The 20,556-nt window shown below is 39.1% G+C and overlaps 1 protein-coding gene and 1 long non-coding RNA gene across 3 annotated transcripts; both read right to left on the reverse strand.

Annotated features, from left to right (window-relative positions):
• Positions 1 to 2,310: 2,310 nt before the first annotated feature.
• On the reverse strand, positions 2,311 to 7,208 carry LOC106013262. Its single transcript, XR_001185301.2, has 2 exons — positions 6,788 to 7,208; positions 2,311 to 3,126 (listed from the first exon to the last, which is right to left on the reverse strand). It is a non-coding gene; the product is annotated as an uncharacterized LOC106013262 (long non-coding RNA).
• Positions 7,209 to 15,829: 8,621 nt separating this feature from the next.
• Positions 15,830 to 19,618, reverse strand: LOC101853585 (zinc finger protein 525). 2 transcript variants are annotated; one of them, XM_005109099.3, is made up of 2 exons: positions 19,434 to 19,618; positions 15,830 to 17,736 (listed from the first exon to the last, which is right to left on the reverse strand). In XM_005109099.3, exon 2 carries the CDS (start codon positions 17,580 to 17,582, stop codon positions 16,530 to 16,532), a length of 1,053 nt encoding a protein of 350 aa, XP_005109156.1. In that variant the 5' UTR covers positions 17,583 to 17,736; positions 19,434 to 19,618; the 3' UTR covers positions 15,830 to 16,529. The 2 variants fall into 2 exon arrangements, with proteins under 2 accessions (XP_005109156.1, XP_005109155.1); XM_005109098.3 differs by having other exon boundaries at positions 15,830 to 17,739.
• Between the last annotated feature and the right edge of the window lie 938 nt (positions 19,619 to 20,556).

Below are 20,556 nucleotides of genomic sequence, written 5' to 3' on the forward strand. Positions count from 1 at the left end.
GATTCTGTTAACTTTAACAAAAAATGATAAAGGAAAATAATCAGAAATTATGCAAAAAATTATCAAATTTTGCTAAATTATGAGGGGAGCTTAAAATTACGGGGACAGTACTGGCCTAGAGAACATGTTTCAAGACCTCTGCACAACAGCTTCTCCACTAAAGTGAACAAGAGAATCAGATTTAGAGCATCTTCTGCATTGGTCAATGTATGGGTAAAACGCCCCCTTCAACACTATGGTTATTTAAGAGGTGGGACCTTGATATTTATCGTTCATATATGCGATAGTGATAGCACTGAGCCAAAATGGTGGAGAGCCATAAAATCTCCCAAATGCAACCAAGGAGTTAAGAACGGCCAGTTGGGAATGCAAACCAGAGCCATCCGCTCTGAAGTCCAAGATACATTTATAAGAACAAAGGTGATCAGAGTGACTGCAACAAACTACTGCGAAATCTCCCTACTCAATTACTGAAACAGCCTTTGTCCTAGCAGTGCTAAACAGATAGCAGGCACTCTCTGAAAGCATAGACCCAGAAGTACAGTGCAATATCAAAGCTGGTAGATAAACTGCTGACAAGCTATTTTCAAGTCTGTTGCAAGAAAAGTGGTGAGAGCAAAGACACCAACCGTGCATCATCATCAGAGACACAAAAACCTCAGGCTTAGAAGGATGGGCCTGTCTACATCTCTCCAGTGGATTGGCAGCTGTGTCCCTTCAGTCTTTTCATAAAAACATACAGCATACTAACCAATGCGACAGCTCATCCGTGGACTCTTACAAATAAACAGTGCACACACACACACAAAAAGCTATACTATGTACTCCCCCGATACAGTTATTTCTTATAATGAGATGACTAACTTTTTGGGTTATTTTAAATGATCCTACGACTTCCCTTTTCTGTTATAATGTAACCACATATTTTAGTTCTCTGTCAAGGAAAACGACGTTCATTCATCGGTATAAAATTTTTATAAATGTTCCTAAAATGGATTTTAGAAAATGATACTATGATGCACACAGCTTCTGGGGTAGAGGTTGGTGTTTCCATAACAATGAGGCTAAAAGCTTTGGATTTTAGTAATAATATGACCAATAATTTGTTGATATTTAAAAGCTAGTTTTCATTCCATAAAACATTATTGTTTTTTTATCTTTTCTCTCAGTCACTAAATTCTGTGATTCCTTAAGCATTCATTTATACTCGAAAAAAAATAATTTTTGTGTACCAAATTACTATACTGCGTCTCAAGTCAACAGTCCAAGTTCAAAATGAACTGGCCATTCTTTCTACAGCAACTAAATTATCGCTAAGGTACTGTATGGCAGAGTTTTCCTAACTTTATCCCCCCCCCCCTTTAGAGACACAATCTGAGCCCGAATTATACTATAATCTATATCATCTGTGCTTTGTAAAAGATAAAAGTTTATAGTATGCACATTGTTAAACCATTAAACAACAACAATACAAACAACTTCCTGACCCGCACACATTCTCACATACAATATTTACTGACAGAGGATAGTGTTGAAAAAAAAATGTGTCTTTAGACTTTTCTTAAATATTCTCTTTGATATGATAGACATTTCTTTCAGGAAGAAATTCAAAGTTCTTGGGGCATGGGAAGAAAGACGTTACTGTGGGCACTCTCATGAGATTCTCATCCGCATTATCGTCCTATAAGAGCCAGATCCTCGTATCATGATAGTGGCGCGAACATTTTTTTTCATCAATATCATGGGCTTCATTTCTGATTAAGTTTCGTGGAGTTCCCCGCCTTAAAATCGCTATAAAAAGCAAATTAATGTTTCACTTAAATGTATCATAGCTGTTTGCTTCCAAATTAGCTCATCTTAAGATGTGCGGAATGGATTACTGTTACAACTTGAATGACACAACAAGAATTACTACGGAATCGACAGTAAAGCCAAGAGTTCCTAAATCGTGAGTCATATAATACGCTTTTAGGGCTTGATCGTTTCCAGTGTGTTGATCATTCATACATACCTACATTAATCAGTTGTTGTTTTTTTGCTCCACCTGAAAAGATGTTAACTTTATTAATAAAGGAATCTTGTTTCCGTTTTGGATTTTGCTAAAGATCAATCGAGCAGCTCCATCTTGGAACCGCTGCAGTCTGTTAATCATTTCCAAACTTAAATTGGCAAGAAGAGACTTACAGTAGTCATGCCTTAATGAAAGAAATACTGAGATGAGAATCTGAAGAGAACTTAAATTCAGAGTATGAGAAATTTGACCTTGTGAAAAAATGCAGTTTTACCAAAACTTCAAGAAAAGATCACAAATTATATCAAGCATTCATCATCTATTTCATACAGTCAAACGAATGTTCTTGTTTTTCCTATAATAAGAGGTATCTGATCCTCCAAGCAGTCTTGGATGAGGCCAACCTCATGATGGGTCCGACGTCAAGACGAGCCTGCAGCTTTGTTTTAATGACAACCAAGACAGGGAACCATGTTTGCAGAGGCAGTTTGTGTCATCTGGACCACCGTTTTCACCACAAAGTAAAGCAAGGATTATTGATGGTAGAGAACCGCATCTTTAGTGGTGTAGAAGCCTTCACCTCAATCGGGTCATCTTAGAGCATGTTGCAGTTGCCGATGTCTTCAATTAGAATCATGAAACTTCTCAATGCTGTTGCTCCAAAGCCACACTACTTGATGTAAGTGGTGAAGCAAGTTGATCTGCTCCGCTACAATGATTGTTAGGCTTCTCGTTTAAAGTGACATGCTGAGAGCATTACGGCAGGTGCCTGAAAATGTCACTGATGTACGCAAGCCAGGCAATGAAGACAAGAGTAGCTGAAGTAGTCTGCCAAGCAATTGTCTTTTTCACTCAGGAAATTGTTATCCCCTAATGCAGCTGGTAGACACGATGAGGCATATAGAAATGGCTGTACGCAGCATCATTCTTCACGGACGGCCTGCTGGAAGAGGTGGTGGTTGAGTGCCTGAGCAGAGATAAAGTTTCTAGCAGAGACAATGATAGCTATTGTATCTTCAAGCTCCCTGACGAGCATTTTGGTAGCAGGGCTTTACAAGCCTACCATGATTCATATGAACCTTTTTCTCTTTTGTCATCTGGAGCGCATCCGGAATCTGTGGGGAAAAAATATGGTGATGTAAATTCTATGACATGTGGTTCATTAATATGAGTCACAAAGAGGTGAAATCAGGTGCTTGTCAATTTTTGACATATATGGACTTATTGGTATCATCTTAAAACTTGTTCATTGTTCTTGGTTTTGGCGGAAGAATTGCCCATCGACCTTGAATTGAAGTAAAAATATTCACGATTGAAGGAAATGGGGGTCACCTAGCATCAGAGGTAAAATTAGCAAGAAAATGACTGTCAAAGTTGGGTGACCTCCAAATGTATAGTGTTCTTGGAAACTGCAAATTTACATTGTTGTGTCTCCGATCAACGTTTTTCAGTAAAGTACGCAGAGGAATATGTTTTTAAATAGACATAGAATGTGATGACTAAAAAACTATACATTTAGAAAAAAAATTGTCCAATGGCCATAAAATTGCTGATTTCTTTGATTTCGTTATTTGGACAAGAGCCTGATTTCACCACAATGCCTCAATATAAAATTTGAAAAGTTTATGTTAATACTATAGTAAAAAAAAAACATGTGTTTTAAATACAAAGGACATACATGTATTTCACAAAAATTTGGGATATGAAAATCTATTTGCTCTCTATGCATGTTCTCTATGTGCGTGCTAGACTGAAAATTTGTCTTTTACTTGTTATACTGTTGCGCAAAATTATCAGACACCCTTGTACCTAGAGGGCTTTACAACAAATAAGCCAGCTGAGAAAGATAAAACAACATGAAATGAAATATAAAATAAACATTGGTCATTACACAGATTATAAAAAGGGCTTTTTCCAAACGTCAAATGGTGGGGTGTTTGCATGAGGACTTTTAAAATCAACCTGTTTTCTTGCAAACAGTATGTATCTTCTGTTCAGTCAAGGAATGAATTCTCAGTTTTAAATTAATTATTGTAGGGTTTAACACTTACAGTACCGAAGGCTCATATAATGAAAAACCCTAAAGTACTGCACCAGTTAAGAACGCTGAAGTCGTGGTAGATTTTTTTTACTTTAAAAATTCTTGGCAGCATAAGAAACAGGTTTTAAAATTCAATAGAAGTTCATCAACCATTCAGCTATCATATAGAGTGACTTCATTTGGTATTTACTTCAGTGCAGTGCATTCATCCATTGATTAATTATGTTTTGTGTGCCTGGCTGCATCTGAGACTAAAGTTGCTGACGGTACTTTAAGTGTTAAGAGTGTGTTACAATGGAATCCTGTTATAACGAGAGGGAGGGGACCGGTACGAAATATCCGTTAGAGCAGGATTCTCGTTGTGATGGATCCAGTAATAAATTCAAAGGAAATAATAAAATGGGCCTAATCTATGAGTATGGTGTTCTGTTTTTTTGGGGTTTTTTTGTTATCTCCTCTAATGATGGCTTTGTTCAAGATGACCTCTTGGTCTTACTTGATCAAAAATTGAATCAGGTTTCTTTCTCTAGCGTTAGCGATGTTGACAGCTTGGCGTTGGCTATAACAACGACAGTTCTGGCTAACTCGCCCGCTGTGTTTTCCCCCACCCGACCACACCCTGTTGTGCGTTCCCGCGTCTGCTTGCGTACGTCACACATTCGCTTCATGATCCACCACAGCACTGTGACCTCTCCATCCCCGCATCGGAGAAGTGAAGGGCATGATAGGCCTAGATAATCTAGACTAGGCTGGCCTATCACTATCAGGCAATGCGTTCTGCTTCCCAACGGCTTGTCTGCGCGTACCACACCCTCCCCACTCATTCACTCCGGCCTTCATCGTTGGTACCCATGGGCTCTCCCATTCTTTGTTTCGCTTGATCACCAACAAGTTTCTCAACTTGCCTGGTTTTCATGTATAAATGGCATATGCGCTGTGCACAGCAGCAGCAATATTCCGCTATAACCGACTCCCGCATTTATCTGATTGCGCTATAGCAGTATTTTATTTACAAAGATAAAAGAGAAAAAAACCCCCGGGGTTTTAGAATAAAGTTTTTCATAACAGACTTCTCGTTATTTCAGGACTCGTTATAAATGGACTCTACTGTATTGGTGAAGTTAGTGAGGCAATGCAAAGAGAATCAGACAGAATTAGAAAAGATGTGTCACGACGCGGTGGAATCAGGCGCTTGTCAATTTTTGGGCATGTGGAGAATTTTTGGGCATTTGGAGTTATTGGTATCATCTGAAAGCTGATTTATTTGCCTTGCTTAAGATGAAATAAATATCCATTTATCTTGAATAGAACTCAAGATATTTGGGATTGAAGGAAGTCAGGTCGCCTGAATTCAGTAATGAAATTACTGAGAAAACGGCCGCCAAGTCTTTGAAAACGGAAAAATGACATATCTTGTGCCTTTAATCAATGTTTTTCAGTAAAATTCACAAGGAAATGTGTTTTTATATGGGCATACAAGAGGTTAAGTCAAAAAATAAAAATTTGATAGAAAATTTCAAACTGGCGGAAAATGCCTGTTTCTCCGATTTCATTATTTTGATGAGCGCCTGGTTGCACCATGCTGACTCACATATATAATATATAAATATATAATTCAATTCAATCTAGCATGCCTACAACAAAAAGCCCTTTTTCCAGTTGAGACACGAACACCCTGAGGCGACATGAGCTCGCCTCAGAATACACCCCCCATTGTGTTACAGAGGAACAGAGAGAAAAACAACTGGATGCGCACGCCTGCCATTGCCCTATTTCAAGTGAACAGTGAACGAGCTTGGAATAATCATGCGGAAATTTGTAGATCACACACATTTGCTGATGGAATGAGGGGAAAACAGCCAGTCTCCGAGCCAGCCGCTTTGGGCAGGGGGGTATTGGTGCATTTATGATAAATTCTAAACAATTACTTGACACAGAACATTTAAATTTGAGGATGCTATAGAGGCAAGATAGATCTCTTACCTTCTCAACGTTGAAAATCAAGATCCTTATAGTTTTCGGTATACACCCGATATATGAAAGTGTTTCTGACAACAAAAATATATAGGTTAATTTATGTGTACAAACTTCCACATATCATAGTTAAATTTGTCCTATTTTCTGAATGGTTGCCAAGTTTCATTCAATCATATTGGTCCAGAAATAGAGCAGACCGAGTTTGAGAAAGTTAGTCACCTACGTCCCGATCCAGTCCAAAAATACACCCGCAAAACTAGGACCAAAATTTGTCGACGCCCGCGGAAGCCCAATATTTGCATTGCTACATAAACCTGGCTCCCGCAGGAGGGTTAATGATTGTTCTGCAGCAAATAATACTACAGTTTGACCCCAAAAGCAGTGCTTCTGTGTGCAGGAGTGAAAGCAAATATTTACCAAATTATTGAAACTCAAGTCTTCCTTCATCAATATCAAACAGTGTAAAAAGTCATGCTAGAGATCTATCTAGATTCAGGATTCAAGATTATACAAACCGGTGGTGCACCCACGAGGTGGATCTAGATCTAGATGTAGTAACAGTCCTGGAAGCAGAGTCAGTAGTGTAGGCCTAAAAACCTAAGCTAGTCTAAGGTCAAGTCAAGGCAGGATCCGAGACGTGTCCTGAGACGGCAGGTGACGACATGATTCTCATGTTGAGTCATGTTTGACATTGCTCATTGCAGTCAGACCCAAGCTCAACAAAATCGGACTATAGGAGATCTATAAAAGTAACTAACCTGCCGCGTCATCTGTGCTTACTTCTCACATCATCATCAGATTCGTTTTCATCTGGTTCAATGTCACTTTCAGTTTCAACGGCAAAATTGATGTCGCTATTTCGTCGAGTCATGGCCATGGATGGCTGACGCGGCTGACGCCGGTCGTGTCGTCAAGTTATTGTCGTCAACTTCCCTGAGTGGACGTGGCTGGTCTGGCGGCGTCCACTGCTGACTCACACTGGCTTGGTGGCATTGGGTTGGGTCTTGACGCTCAGAGTAGTGAGAACGTTGATCTACAGGGTTGGGTCCAAGCCAAGATTCTCTGGCCAAGAAGATCTCACCTTTGGTCCAAGGACCTGACAATTGTGTGTGGGCGGCTCTGAGAAAACCTCTATTCTCACCCAGAGTAAGAATAGTGCAGGCGAGTCTTGTGGCTATTCTCACCCGGTGCGCGTTCACCAAATTTTGCGTTCACCCTAAACCACAGAATTCTACACTGTGATAACAGAAAAATTGTAGAATTCTGTGCCGTGAACAAACGTTCCATTACAACTGTAGCCTACTAAAAGCGTGCAATTTTGTCTGTGGGCAGTGGAGAGAGAGAGAGAAAGAGAGAGTGGAGTAGTGCGAGAATTTCCGGGCAAAACAAAATGGCGACCCGCGTAGTTCGGCTCGATTCGAAAAGTTAAATAACCGTAGCATCTTTGTAGACAACCAAATTAATTTACTTTTGTGTTTTAACATCATTTTTTAACTTTGTTTTGGTCAATTTGATCGTCCACACCGATAGACAGTATTCAGAAAGAGACAGAGAGAGAGAGAAGAGGGGAGGAGTTGATGTTGCGAGAACTTCCGGGCGGGTGAGAATAGCCACTTTCATAACTATAACGGTGAACGCGCACCGGGTGAGAATAGCCAAAAGACTCGCCTGCACTATTCTCACCCCGGGTGAGAATAGAGGTGGCCAAACCCATTGGCGGAGGGTGCGGAATTCTATTTTTAGATATGGCTTATCGCCGAAAGTAATAATAATAAATAATAATATATAACATTTATAGAGCGCATTTCCAAAAAAAAGTAGCTCAATGCGCTTTACATTGGAATACCCATTTTTCAAAAACCTTTCTTACTACTTCCTTTCTTCTCACGCAATATACATTAATGCACACACACACACACATACACACACACACACACACACACACACACACACACACACACACACACACACAGAGACTATTTTCATCCAGACATAGGAAAAGAACAAATATAATGAAAGCTAACGTTAAAAGCTTATGAAGGATAGGCCTGTAGGAACAGAAAATGTTTAAGATGTCTTTTGAAGCTATCAAGTGTTCTTATTTGTCTTAGTTTCATGGGTAATCTGTTCCACATAAATGGACCAAGATATGAGAAAGATCTCTCTCCATATGATTTGTATGATTTTACAGGTGTCACAAGTAGGGTGTTATCGTTCGATGATCTTAGGTTTCTCCCTGGTTTATATATACTGATAAGTTCTTGCAGATAAAAAGGAGCAGTTTTATTTACACATTTGAAACACATGACGCAGATTTTAAATATTATTCGTTCTTTTACAGGGAGCCAATGCAGTAGGCCGTGAAGTTCATTTTTTAAATCGACAACGAGATTATATTTATATGTTTCAATAAATTTGCTCAGAAATGATTCCAAATATTTTTGGAGAATTATTTTTGAGGATATATTGTCGACAAATCACGCCGAATCCCCAGACAAACAGAAGGAATCTTTACTCAATTGGATGGACACTTTCTTTCTACGGGAATCCCCAATATTATACGCCTAGAATCATTATTGCCGTTTCGGGAAAACCCAGTACGCATGAAAATAAGTTGGTCTTGGATCACAGTCTGCTTGCACATCTTCTCGTTTCACTTCTGGAAAGGTTTTTCCATGACTGCTGTTTCACCTTCTTCTGTTCCATTTCCTGCTATTCAAACCAAACGTGAATTGTTTCTAATTAAATATAAGTCCTTCGTTTTGCTCTAGGCTATGCAAAGATTTTTAAAAAATCAAGTTTAGGCCTACAGTAAGTAGGCCTAAACTGCAATAAAGTTGGGGTTTTTTTGTTTTGTTTCCAAGTGATTGAGCACTATCATTATAGACTGAGATCTACTTATTCCAAAGTAAAAAAAAATAATGTTAAAACCGTTTTCTCAACACTTTCACCTTCGGACCCCTGTGCACTTTAGAATGCCAATAAGTAGGCTATGATAATTTTTCACAGAATGGTCGAATTGCACTCAAATAAAATGCAAATTAAAGTGCTCGGGAAAGATGTGTCTTCCAAAATGAAGTAAAACATGCAAAAAAGTCAATTTTGAAAATTTACACTTCAATCACTTGTAATAATTAAAAATTTGTCTTAACAGATCAATATTTTTGTAAACACCTCTGTATTCTGGTAAGTTTCAAAATACAAGAATCCAAGTGGCATTTTAGAAGGTAGGCCTACAGCCTGCGGGGGCAATATATAATTAATATTAAAAGCAAGTCTATGATAGTGTTTTTCAGTAGAAATGTACACGAGTACGCTAGATACTGTAACGCCTCTCGATCTCGCCTTGCTACACGACAATTTATATATATATATGTATAATATATGTATAATTTATATGGGCCCATTCGATGGCGGCGTCCACAAGATACGGGTACAATGTATAGATCTAAACCCTTAAAAAATTGAAACAAAAATAAAAGTTATTAATAATAAATGGTTCGGCAGATAAAATTGGGTAGACTGACATATTAAAAATCGGCATTCGATCTCGAGGAGGAAATTGTTTAAAAATGCGTTAACGGTTGTCGAAAAAGCAAAACTTATATATTATATAATGACCAAATCGGTTTACCATAGTTGCTGTGACTCGTGGATTTTTCGGATTTGCCCGAAAATGAGATCGTCATCATCGGTACGGTATCTCGACGCTGTTCTTTTATGTCAACAAAGTTATGAGTCTTGTAAAAAAAAAAAAAAAGTATGGAAAGCCAATATTAAGAGAATGCATTTTCTCTCACACCCTCAGTCGGAGCTTTTCGGTGGATGTTTGTTTACTGTGTAATTTCCCTCTAATTAAAGAATTCCCCCTTGAGCAATTGAAATTATAACAATGTCTGAATGGTATTCTGGCAGTTGTACAACGTAAAAAGACCAAATGAGACTGAAGGGCACCAAGTGCAGATTTCATGTCACCGATCTTACATAATAGGTGCAAAATCTTTTGCAAAATAGGCGCCGCTATAGAAAGACTAGTCACAGTCCAGGCAGCAACTGGCTGAAATGCAAACTTCGGTTGTCTCGAGTCCAAGAGTTTCAATTTAGCATCCATCGAATTTTTTATGGTCTGAAAAGAAAACTTACAAAGGCATAGGGGTCATTCACGTGCGAGCCGAGACCCAAAGTCAGGACTCAATAAAGAAAGGACGAATGGACGACTATTCTCAGTTGTTTTTATTCAGTTGCAACTTCAAAATTTTAAACAGCCACCATGTTTGTTATATATTAGACGTTGAATTTTTTTTAAAAAGTAAGGACATCATTGAGACCTCGAGATGCTCTAAAGATAGATGTCGGTCAATACGTATGTGTCCTGTCTGAAGGCAAATGAATATGAGCAGATCAATATTCGGGATCTGATGACCATTTTGGAAAACCATGTGCATGAGGTGAACGTCATAGTTTGTGGTACAGTACCTGGAAAAGAAACAACAGGTGCAAGGGAAAGCATAACATAATAGCGGATGTTGATGGTGAGAGGTGCTGTTACATTTAAATAATCGTCTTCTTAAATCATACGAATACGAGAATTTTAGGAAACACCACGGGGCATTTGATGCCAGGCAGAAGCAAATTGTCACGGCAGCTCGCCTATTGATAAAAAAATCCACATTTGAAAAAGAAGTCCGTCAGTGAATCTTATTGGATTATAATGGAAAGAACACACGCTAACTTGATGACCCCCTGGTGCTGTTTCTTAATGAAACTGTCATGTACTACAATTCACAGCTGAAAATAGTTGCTAGTCGACCGAGATCTAGGATTGATCCCTTAATACAAGTAGGAATTTGTGTATTTCTCCATCGCCATTTCTCATCAAGGCTTCTTGTGAACTCATTGAACGCTCTGGGACTCTGCTCCCCATACGCAGAGGTTCAAAGATTTAAAATTGAATTCTGCTGTTGGGTCGCTCACTGAAAATGTTCACGAATATAGCGCACAACTGCATTCAGTTTGAAGCATTCAACTTCGATCGCAATATAAGGACTCTAGATTTCGAAAGGATATTCATGGCGTGGGGATCACAGCAGTGATCACACCTACTCAATTGAGGAAAACGGTCATCGGTGTAAAAATCCACCACTTTCCAGGTGGTTTAACATAGGGAAGCCACTGGGGGGGGGGGGGGGGGGGGGGCGAGAAGACTGGGATGCAACAGAGTATCATTCTTTAAGAGAATATTTTGAAGTCTTAACAGCGGTCTTTCAGACCACTTTTCAGTCACAGTGCTGGGACTGAAAACTTGACTCTGGTAAACTCTTTCCAATTCATTGGACCAATGCCACACGTGCTTCTCCAAACTGTGAGGTATTCATGTAAATTAGACTGCGGTTCCAAGCTGGAAAATGAACTAGATTGCTCTCCTGCCTGTAAATGATACAGAGGTCCCAGTTGCTCGAACACCGGGGGCTGTAACGCAAGATGACAATCATAATGACGGAGACGAAGAAAGCATGCCCCAAGAAAAATCCCTTTTTGTCACAATGAATGTTAGCTGAAATTGTTTTGTCTACAACTGAAATGCCTCTGCCTTATGGTGACTCACTTCTTCTTCTTTTTCTCCTCCTCCCCCTCCTCCCTCAATTCTTCTTCTTCTTCTTCTCTTCCTCCTCCAATTTCAGCACTCTAGTTCTGGAACTGGACTTGAACTTTGACCTACCCCGGGAGCACTGGGAGGAATTGTAGTCATTCCCCACGTGGTGCTCCCGTCAGCGGACTCTTAGGGCATTTCCTGACGTGGTGGTGCCGCCTACCACCTCACCCCGTCCTGGTAAGAGCACCGCCAGTTGGTCCGGGGCTGTTTATTTAACGTATTACATGTATATTCACAGCTAGGTCTAACCCATTAACGTTCCCCGTCCGCCACCTGGGACCCGCTGGGTCGAGGATGGTAGCCAGTAGCCCCTATTCCAAAGGCAGAGGAGTAGACCCAGAGCAACCAACTTGGACTTAAAGAGCCTAAACAGATGGGCGTCGGGAAAAGATCAGGATAATGTAGCGTTTTTGAATTTTGAGAGCATCTCTAAGGTCGCCGAAGCCTGTCGCAGATCCGGCACTTGACTGTTTTGTTTGTTTGTTTTTTTGTTTTTGTTTTTGGGGGGGGGGGGGGGGGGGGGGGTGTCCGGGCACCAACTCTCTTCACCATCTTCTTCAGCATGATGCTCAAGCCGACCATGGCGACGAAGACGCTATATATATAAAACAAGAAGGGCCTATAAGCATAGACTCTAGACTAAACAAGAGGGTGCACACGTGTCACCTCCTCGCCCACTTCAGTTCTAAAACGCTTTTTTGAGTCTGCACCTTCCCAGTGTCGCTAAAAGACGCATGGTCACACTGCCGACATGTACCATCCCACTACCGGTTCCCTAGGCCAAGTGGCAGTAATGAGACCCCCTAATGTACTGCAAGTACTAACTAGTACCCCACCCCCCAAAAAAGAAAAAAAATGAATAAGAAAGACCTACCAGTTGAACTTCAACGAACCCGAAGTAAGACTAACCACTAGCGCCCTCCAAGAAACCAAAAGTAAACTTTACTTTACCTAACAAAAAAACAAAAGTAGGACCTGTCAGTGGTGCCTTCCAAAACCAGGGAGAGGCTGCTCGTGTTTAACGAGTTCAACTCAAAATACAAGGTAGACAGGGATCAAAGTAGACAAGTAACACTTGGTTCTTGTTTCTGTTAGTAGTGTTAGAGTTTAACAGCCCTTGCAACACAAACCTAAGGTCATATTAATAAAGCCGAAGATTAGGGGTTTTACTAAGTAGGCCCTACTACAAGAGGGTAACAATAACATACAAAGAAAAGAAGGAGCGAAAGACTAAGGATGTTTCACATTTTGATAGAGGAAAGAAAGAGCAAACCACACATTAGACCACCAGCTAAGCACTAACGCAGCAACACTTAAAACAGAGAACATCCATACACAGAGTCCCTGTACTGATAAGATGAGGAATGTTTTTTTTGTTATAAAAGAAAATAAAAGTTTAGATTGACTTCAAATTAAAGAGAAGAATATTCCTAAAAACTAGTCTAGGGACAAGTAACACCCCCAACCACCAGCATAACACAGAGAAGATGTATTCCGAGGTTTGAACAGCTTTATTACATATTGCACATGGGAAGACTTACTTTTATAATAAATGGTATACCTCTACAAATTCTGACTAAGAACATGCCACATAAGACCCCGGTCCACATAATAAGAATCTGGTATTACTGTGTCATGGAAATATGCTCTCATCATCATCCAGTGCCAGATCTGCGACAGACATTTGCTCTCAAAAAAGCTACGTTTCCCTGATCTTTCCCTGTTACTGTTACCCATTTGTTCAGGTTCCCTAAGTATGTTGTTCTGGGCCTACCCCTGCTTCGCTTGCCCTCAATTTTGCCAGTGAGAGCTAGATGTTTCAAGACCCTTAATGTCTATTCAGGAGTCCCAAAAACTGCATTTGTCGTTTCCTGATTGTTTTTAACATTGAGCGTCCCACGTGGGCTTCATCAAGCACTACCTCATTTGATTTCTTTTCTTTCCACGATACTCTTAGCAGTCTCCTAAGAAACCACATTTCTGTTGCTTCTATTTTATTTTCACTGTCTTTAGTGATTTGCTCTCAAAATTTGCAAATAATTTAAGAGATTAATAAAAACAAACAGTCAACAGACAGCAGTCTACCACAATTATTATATTATGAGTACATATGTACTTAGATGCTCTCAAAAGACCTACATTTTATGGATGTATATGACCTGATCTTTCCCTGCCTCCACCTCTTCAAGTGGTCTACCGAATTAAGTCGTTCTCAGTCTACCCCTGCCTATTTTACCTTCTAATTTTCAAGCCAGAGCAAGATGTTCAAGGCCTTTAAAATTGCCTTTATTTCTGTTCAAGTACACAAGAAACTGCATTTTTGTCTCTTCCAATCAGTTTGTAATAAGTGAGCAGCTCACTTGGGTTTCTTTTTACACTACCTCATTTGATTTCTTTTCCTTTCATGAAATTCTCAATAGTCTCAAACAACATTTTATTTGCTTCTATTTCATTTTTAAAATCTTTCATCGTTGCTAAATGTCCAGCATGTATGCATGTAGAATCTGGATCGATAACAACAACATGTGTAGCGATGTGGAGGAATCAGGCGCTCGTCAATTTTTGGACATATGGGGTTATTGGTATCATCTTAACCCTATCCGTACGTTGCGTTTTACTATCATATCCATACGACGTGGGGAACTCTGTGCGACCACTTTCCAAAGAGGAAATTTACTCGTTAATCCGATCCGTACGCTTTACATAGTCAGTCAAAATGATTTTTTGAGAAATACTAAAAGTTTCAGAGATCTTCGTACTAGAATCTAGATGTATTCTAAAATGTGAAGAATACAACCCCGGGGATACAAAATGACCCCGGGGCGTACGAATAGGGTTAAAGCCTGTTTATTTGCCTTTCTTTTCATGAAAAAAATATTCATCTATGTTGAATAGAAGTCGAAATATAAATTTCGTGATTGAAGGAGGTCAAGGTCACCTGGTTTCAGAGGTAAAATTAGTGAGAAAATGGCCACCAAAGTTTGGTAATTTTTATTGCCTGAGAGTCCTTGGAAACTGAACATTTACATTTTTTTCCCTTTAATCCATGTTTTTCAGTAAATTCCACAACAAAAAATGTGTTTTTAAATGGACATAAAAGGTGTTGAGCCTAAAAAAAAAGAAAATTTAGAAAAGAATAGCCCATTGGCCAAAAAATGCCGGTTTCTCTGGTTTCATTATAATATTTATATTTTGATGAGCGTCTGATTTTACCACACTGCCTCACATATTTTAGTAGAATCATTCATCACACATAGCCTTTCAAAACTCTTAATTTTATTTTTCACTGGGATGTTTCTGTGTTTTTCACGGTTGGACTAACGGTTGTACGTATATTTCAATTTATGCGTGTACATTATGCCCTGATTAATGCAACAATACAGCATCATTTAGTTAGATTAAGGGGGCTGCTTTAACACTGCCTGTCAGGGCCACTGTGGACAGAGTGGGATACAACATCCAAGCAGACAAGAGAAGATATTCTGTAACAAAAACCACCCCCTTGGTAACGGAATCGGTATGTCTACTGAGTGCAATAGTAAGATAGCCTAACCATTACCCCTCGGATACTGGTACTGGCAATCTCTGCTATGAAAGGTGAACAAAGAGACGCAAGAAAAGAAGGCAAATAAATCATACGCGTTGCAATACGGTGGAATCAGGTGCTTATCAGTTTTTGGATAGGCATATTATAAGAAGTTATTGAATCTTAAAGCCTTATATTTGCCTTAAAAAAAAAAAATCCATGCATTTTGAAAAGAAGTTAAGATATTTTTGCAGTTGAAGGAGGTGGGGGTTGCCCCTGTGTCAGGTTAACAAGAAAAGCTGTAGTGTCCTTGGAAACTGCCAATTGGCAAATTTTGTGCCATTGATCAACGTTTTTCAGTCAAATTCATGCAGGAAAGTGTTTTTAACTGGACAAATATATATATTATATAGGGTGTTAGGTCCAAACAAACCAAAAATGATAGAAATTACCAAACAGTAAAAAAAATATGTTGGTTTCTTCAATTTCATTATTTTGACGAGGGCCTGATTCCATCACCATACCTAAAATATTATCATTATTAAAAGAATAGTGAGCCAGATCAATCAAATTAAATGCAAAAATAGCCTTTGGGCAGACAAAATAAAAAACACTAGAAAATAATTTACTAAAAATTACAATATAATCGTCAATCACAAAAACACATACATGTACATGTACAGTATAAGTATAAAAGTATAACACAGAGAGGTCGCTGAAGATTCGAAATCACACAACTGTTGAACTGTGCCTGCAGTCCTGTTTTTTTTTTCTCTTTATTTTTATAAGACATCCCTCAAACTACTGGTCCCTCGAACTACAGAGGCCGGTCCTGACGAATTCGAGCTGTCCGTGTTATACTGTAATTATATTATGACATCTGGCAATAGTATGTGTAAACAACTCTTTCACCATTACAATTTGAACATCCATGTCTGACAGAACCCAGCCAAGTGGTAGGCTACTTGATAACAACACTTTTCTACTCAGGAATCAAACTTGTTTCTTTTCTTCGCTACCGGTAGAGTGAAGAGTTTAACTATTACACCTCAGATTCTGTTTAAAAATTAAGGGTTTCTGCCAATCAATAAGTAGCACTGGGAACCAGCAAGTTCAGACTAAAAAGAAAAATATTACTTTTCGGAGTGATTGCAGGGGATTAAAATTAAATTATCACATGACATGCACAAGGCAGGAAGACCAGCATGTCAAGATTTCCAAACATGGCACCACATGAGGATGCTGCTATCTGTGACACTGCGGTGACAGTTGATCAAATACAAAAGCAATACATGTATGTAGTGTAATAATGCTGGCAATGTCACACTCCAGCAGATTCTGTGTGTATCAAAGCATGTTGCTTTAAATGACTTTTACGAACAAAACTTGCATCACACATGTCACACTTAAAAGGTCTTTCACCAGTATGTATCAAAGAGTGCTGCTTTAAATGAATTCTTTGCTTAAATTTTGCTTCACAGACATTACATTTGTAAGGTTTTTCTCCAGTGTGTATCAAGGTGTGTTGTTTCAAAGTACTGGCTTGTCTGAATCTGGCATAACATACATCACATCTGTATGGTTTCTCTCCTGTGTGTAACACAGTGTGCCGTTTCAGATCACTATACGTACTAAACTTTGAATCACATACATGACACTCATAGTTCTTTTCTCCTGTGTGAATTAACGTGTGCTGTTTCAGGTGATTTTTAAGACGAAATCTTGACTCACAGACATCACACTTGAAAGGTTTTTCTCCAGTGTGTATCAAGGCATGTTGTTTTAAACCACTAAATTGTCGAAACTTTGCATTACACACATCACATGTATACGGTTTCTCTCCCGTGTGTAACAGATTGTGTCTTTTAAAATCACTAAATGTAGTAAACTCTGTGGCACACACATTACATTTGTAAGACTTCTCTCTTGTGTGTATCAAAGTGTGTCTGTTTAAATGACTCTTATGGCCAAATCCCGCACCACACACACCACACTTGTAAGGTTTTTCTCCTGTATGGGCCAAGATGTGTTTCCTTAAACTGCATATTGATTTAAATTTTGCACCGCACAAATCACACTTGTTGCAGTTGTTGCGAATATGCCTCCTCAAATCTTGTCTGTGTTTGTAGCCCTGACCACAGAACTCACACTTGTGAGGTTTATCGTTCAAAAGTTTCTGATCGTCTCCACTTAATTGAAACCTAGGCACAAGTTGTTTTTCCTGAGGCAACGACAAGTCCACTTTCATCTGGTTATAACTGGATGAAAAGGAACATGTGTGCTGAGAGTTGAACTGTGCAAACCCAGGATCAGCGTAAGCAGCTGGGTACAAGTGAGAGCTTGAGTCAGAATTCGATACAAAACCGACCATCATATTTACTCTAGTCTTACTTCCCTCACTGAGAAAAGTGGAAGATATGCCAGACTTAAGACAAGGAGACCAGCTTTTGTATGCTAAACATGGGGCATCAATCCCACATACTTGGCGTGACCTCTCTACCAGTGAGCATTGCTATCAGGGTATGCATCTGCTGAGAAAAAGGAAATGAAAGAAAATTAGCACATGTAGTATTTAACAATAAAATGAACTAACATACATATAATTCACAAAACAATGCTTCCTAAAAAGGGTACTTTATCAAATGAACTGTGTTTTAAAGTTATCCGTTTCGTTTGCAATGTTTCACTAATCAACCTGCTGTACAGGCTTCAGAAAAGCCCACTTTCTTTCCCTGAACACATCTCTATGAGTATAAGATATAATTTTATTTTCTTTAAAGCAGAAACAAAAATTCTAGTTTCACTTTTATATATATATATATATATATATATATATATATATATATATATATATATATATATGCGTATATTTTTTCTTTTTTTCTGGGCTATGATGAGTATACTCATTTGACAAATGGTCCAGATCCCCTAGAAGACTCAAGACAAAATACAGTCTGGTCAGTTGCCTCAAGTTAGTGCTTTTTGTGTGAAACAACATCTTATAAAACATATAATCAAGGAAGTTCTTCACTAAATGGTACCCAATTCACAGACCAACGTAGACTGTTAAGATAAAACAATTTCAAAACAAAAGTCGAAAATGTTATAGCCGGATTCTCATTATAAATTATCCAGTTATAAATTGAAGAGAAATAATAAAGTAGGCCTAACCTATGAGTTTGAAGTTCTTTTTATGTCAGTAAAATCTGATTATATCGAACATGCTTCGGGAAGCGGATTTGATGTCGATATATAAAAACATGTCGATAAATGAAAATATAAAGCTAAAGAGGAAAAAACAAGGGGATGTCAGCGGTAAAAAGACAACACTACTTTCTTAAGCTGGTTGCTTCCCTTGAATAAACATGAGGGAAGACGTGAAGCTAAGAATAGATCTCTTGCTCCACTTAGATGATGTAGGCTAACACAACTACACAGTGAAACTAACAAGAGGCAGAGGGGAGGGGGGATTGGAGTTACGGTACCAAAGACTGAGCAACGCGAGGCATGAGGCGCACACTACACACCAGCACAAACTTTGTTGTAGCATCCTTGAAAGGCCTGTTCATGGCCGCTTGCTTGGGAAAATGGAAAGGCGAGGCACTGACTCACTGACCGTGGCACTTGCCAGAGACAGACTGAGAATGGGATGGGGAAGGGGAGTGAGCAATCGGGAGTGAGGGTAGGGAGGTGATGCCCAGTGCGCAAGATGCTCATGTCTGTGAGGCACTGTACTGTGTTGGAGACTACACTGTGTAGGCTCTACATGACCTACTAACGCCTGTTGTGTTGATAAAGGCTACTTGGCGGGTATGCGGACTTAATGGAGAACTAATGCGTTGACCATTAGCATGCCTTTTTCCCCCATTTATGTTCATGGACTTCGCCAGGCACCCAGGAAGCATGTCCATAAAGCAATGTGAGCCGAAAAAAAAAAGTCGAATGTAATAGTAATATAAAAAAAAATTGTTAAGTGAAGATACTGAAGGAAAAATTTTGTAAATTAGAAAATATGTCGTCAAAACGTCGATAAATCGGATGATGATTTAACTTTTAAGTGGATTATACTGCATTTCTTTTTGTTATCCCCCTGATGATGATTTTGTTTAACATGACCTCTAGGTCTTTTTTGATAAAAAATCGAATCAGGTTTCTTTCTCTTGCGCTAGTGATGTTGACAGTTCAGCATTGTCGATCAGAAAGAAAGGGTTCTACGCTAACTCACCCACTGTGTTGTCCTCCACCCTACCACACCCTGTGGTGTGTTCTGTCTGCTTGTGCACTGCGTAGACCTACACACCACACCCTGCCCACGTCACACATTCAGTACATCCATCACAGCAATGTGACCTCTCCATCCCTGCATCGGAGAAATGTGAGACATGGTAGGCCTAGATAGGCCTAATCTAGACTAGGCTGGCCTATCACGCGATGCATTCTGCTTGTCTGCGCATGCCACACCCTCGACACTTATTCGCTCTGGCCTTCATTGAAGGCACACATGGGCTCTCCCATTCTTTGTTTCGCTAGATCACCAACAAGTTTCTCAACTCACGGGGTTTTACAAATGTATAATTGGCTTTTGCGCTGTGCACAGCAGCAGCAATATTCCGCTATGACCAACTTGCGTGTTTTTGATTGCGCTCTAGCAGTATTTTATTTACAAAGATAAAGAAGGGAAAAAACCGGGGTTTTAGAATAGTGTCTTTATAACAGACTTCTCGTTATTTCAGGACTCTTTATAAGTGGACTCCACCGTATACAAATAGTGTTATAATTTCAAATTCAAATTTCCAAGAAGACTGCTTACTGTCAAACATTAAAGGAAGCAGTTTCAGTTTCAACAATAACAGTCACAAAGAAGAGTAGTTAAAAATATAGGGCAATGTAGTAAAGCAGTTTATATTATAACTCTTTTATATAAAATCCAAATTCCCAATATAATGTCATAAAATATCTTTTCCTAGACGGCTTTGGTGAGATATTTTTTTCCTCTTGTGTATTCATCACATGATCAGTAAGTGTCACTTCATCTGTGGCTACAAAAACACTTTTATTTTCAATGCAATGTTCCAAGCTCGGAGAACTCGTAAAATCAAATTAGGTAAAAAATGATCAACTTTTGCTGAATTATGCAGGAAGCATAAAACCACGGGGACAGCATGCCATAGCTACAATTGGTACAGTCCTACGTTTAGAAAAAAAACTTTTTTGTAGCCTATATATAATTATACAATGGAACTCGGATTCAACGAGAACTCGGATTCAACGAGATGAGATGGATTCCCCGATTTTTTCCTTGTTCTTTAAAATCAATAACAATAACCCGGATTCACCGAGCACTTAAA

The sequence above is a fragment of the Aplysia californica genome, unplaced genomic scaffold (assembly GCF_000002075.1).
Source record: "Aplysia californica isolate F4 #8 unplaced genomic scaffold, AplCal3.0 scaffold00748, whole genome shotgun sequence".
Lineage (NCBI taxonomy): Eukaryota > Metazoa > Mollusca > Gastropoda > Aplysiida > Aplysiidae > Aplysia > Aplysia californica.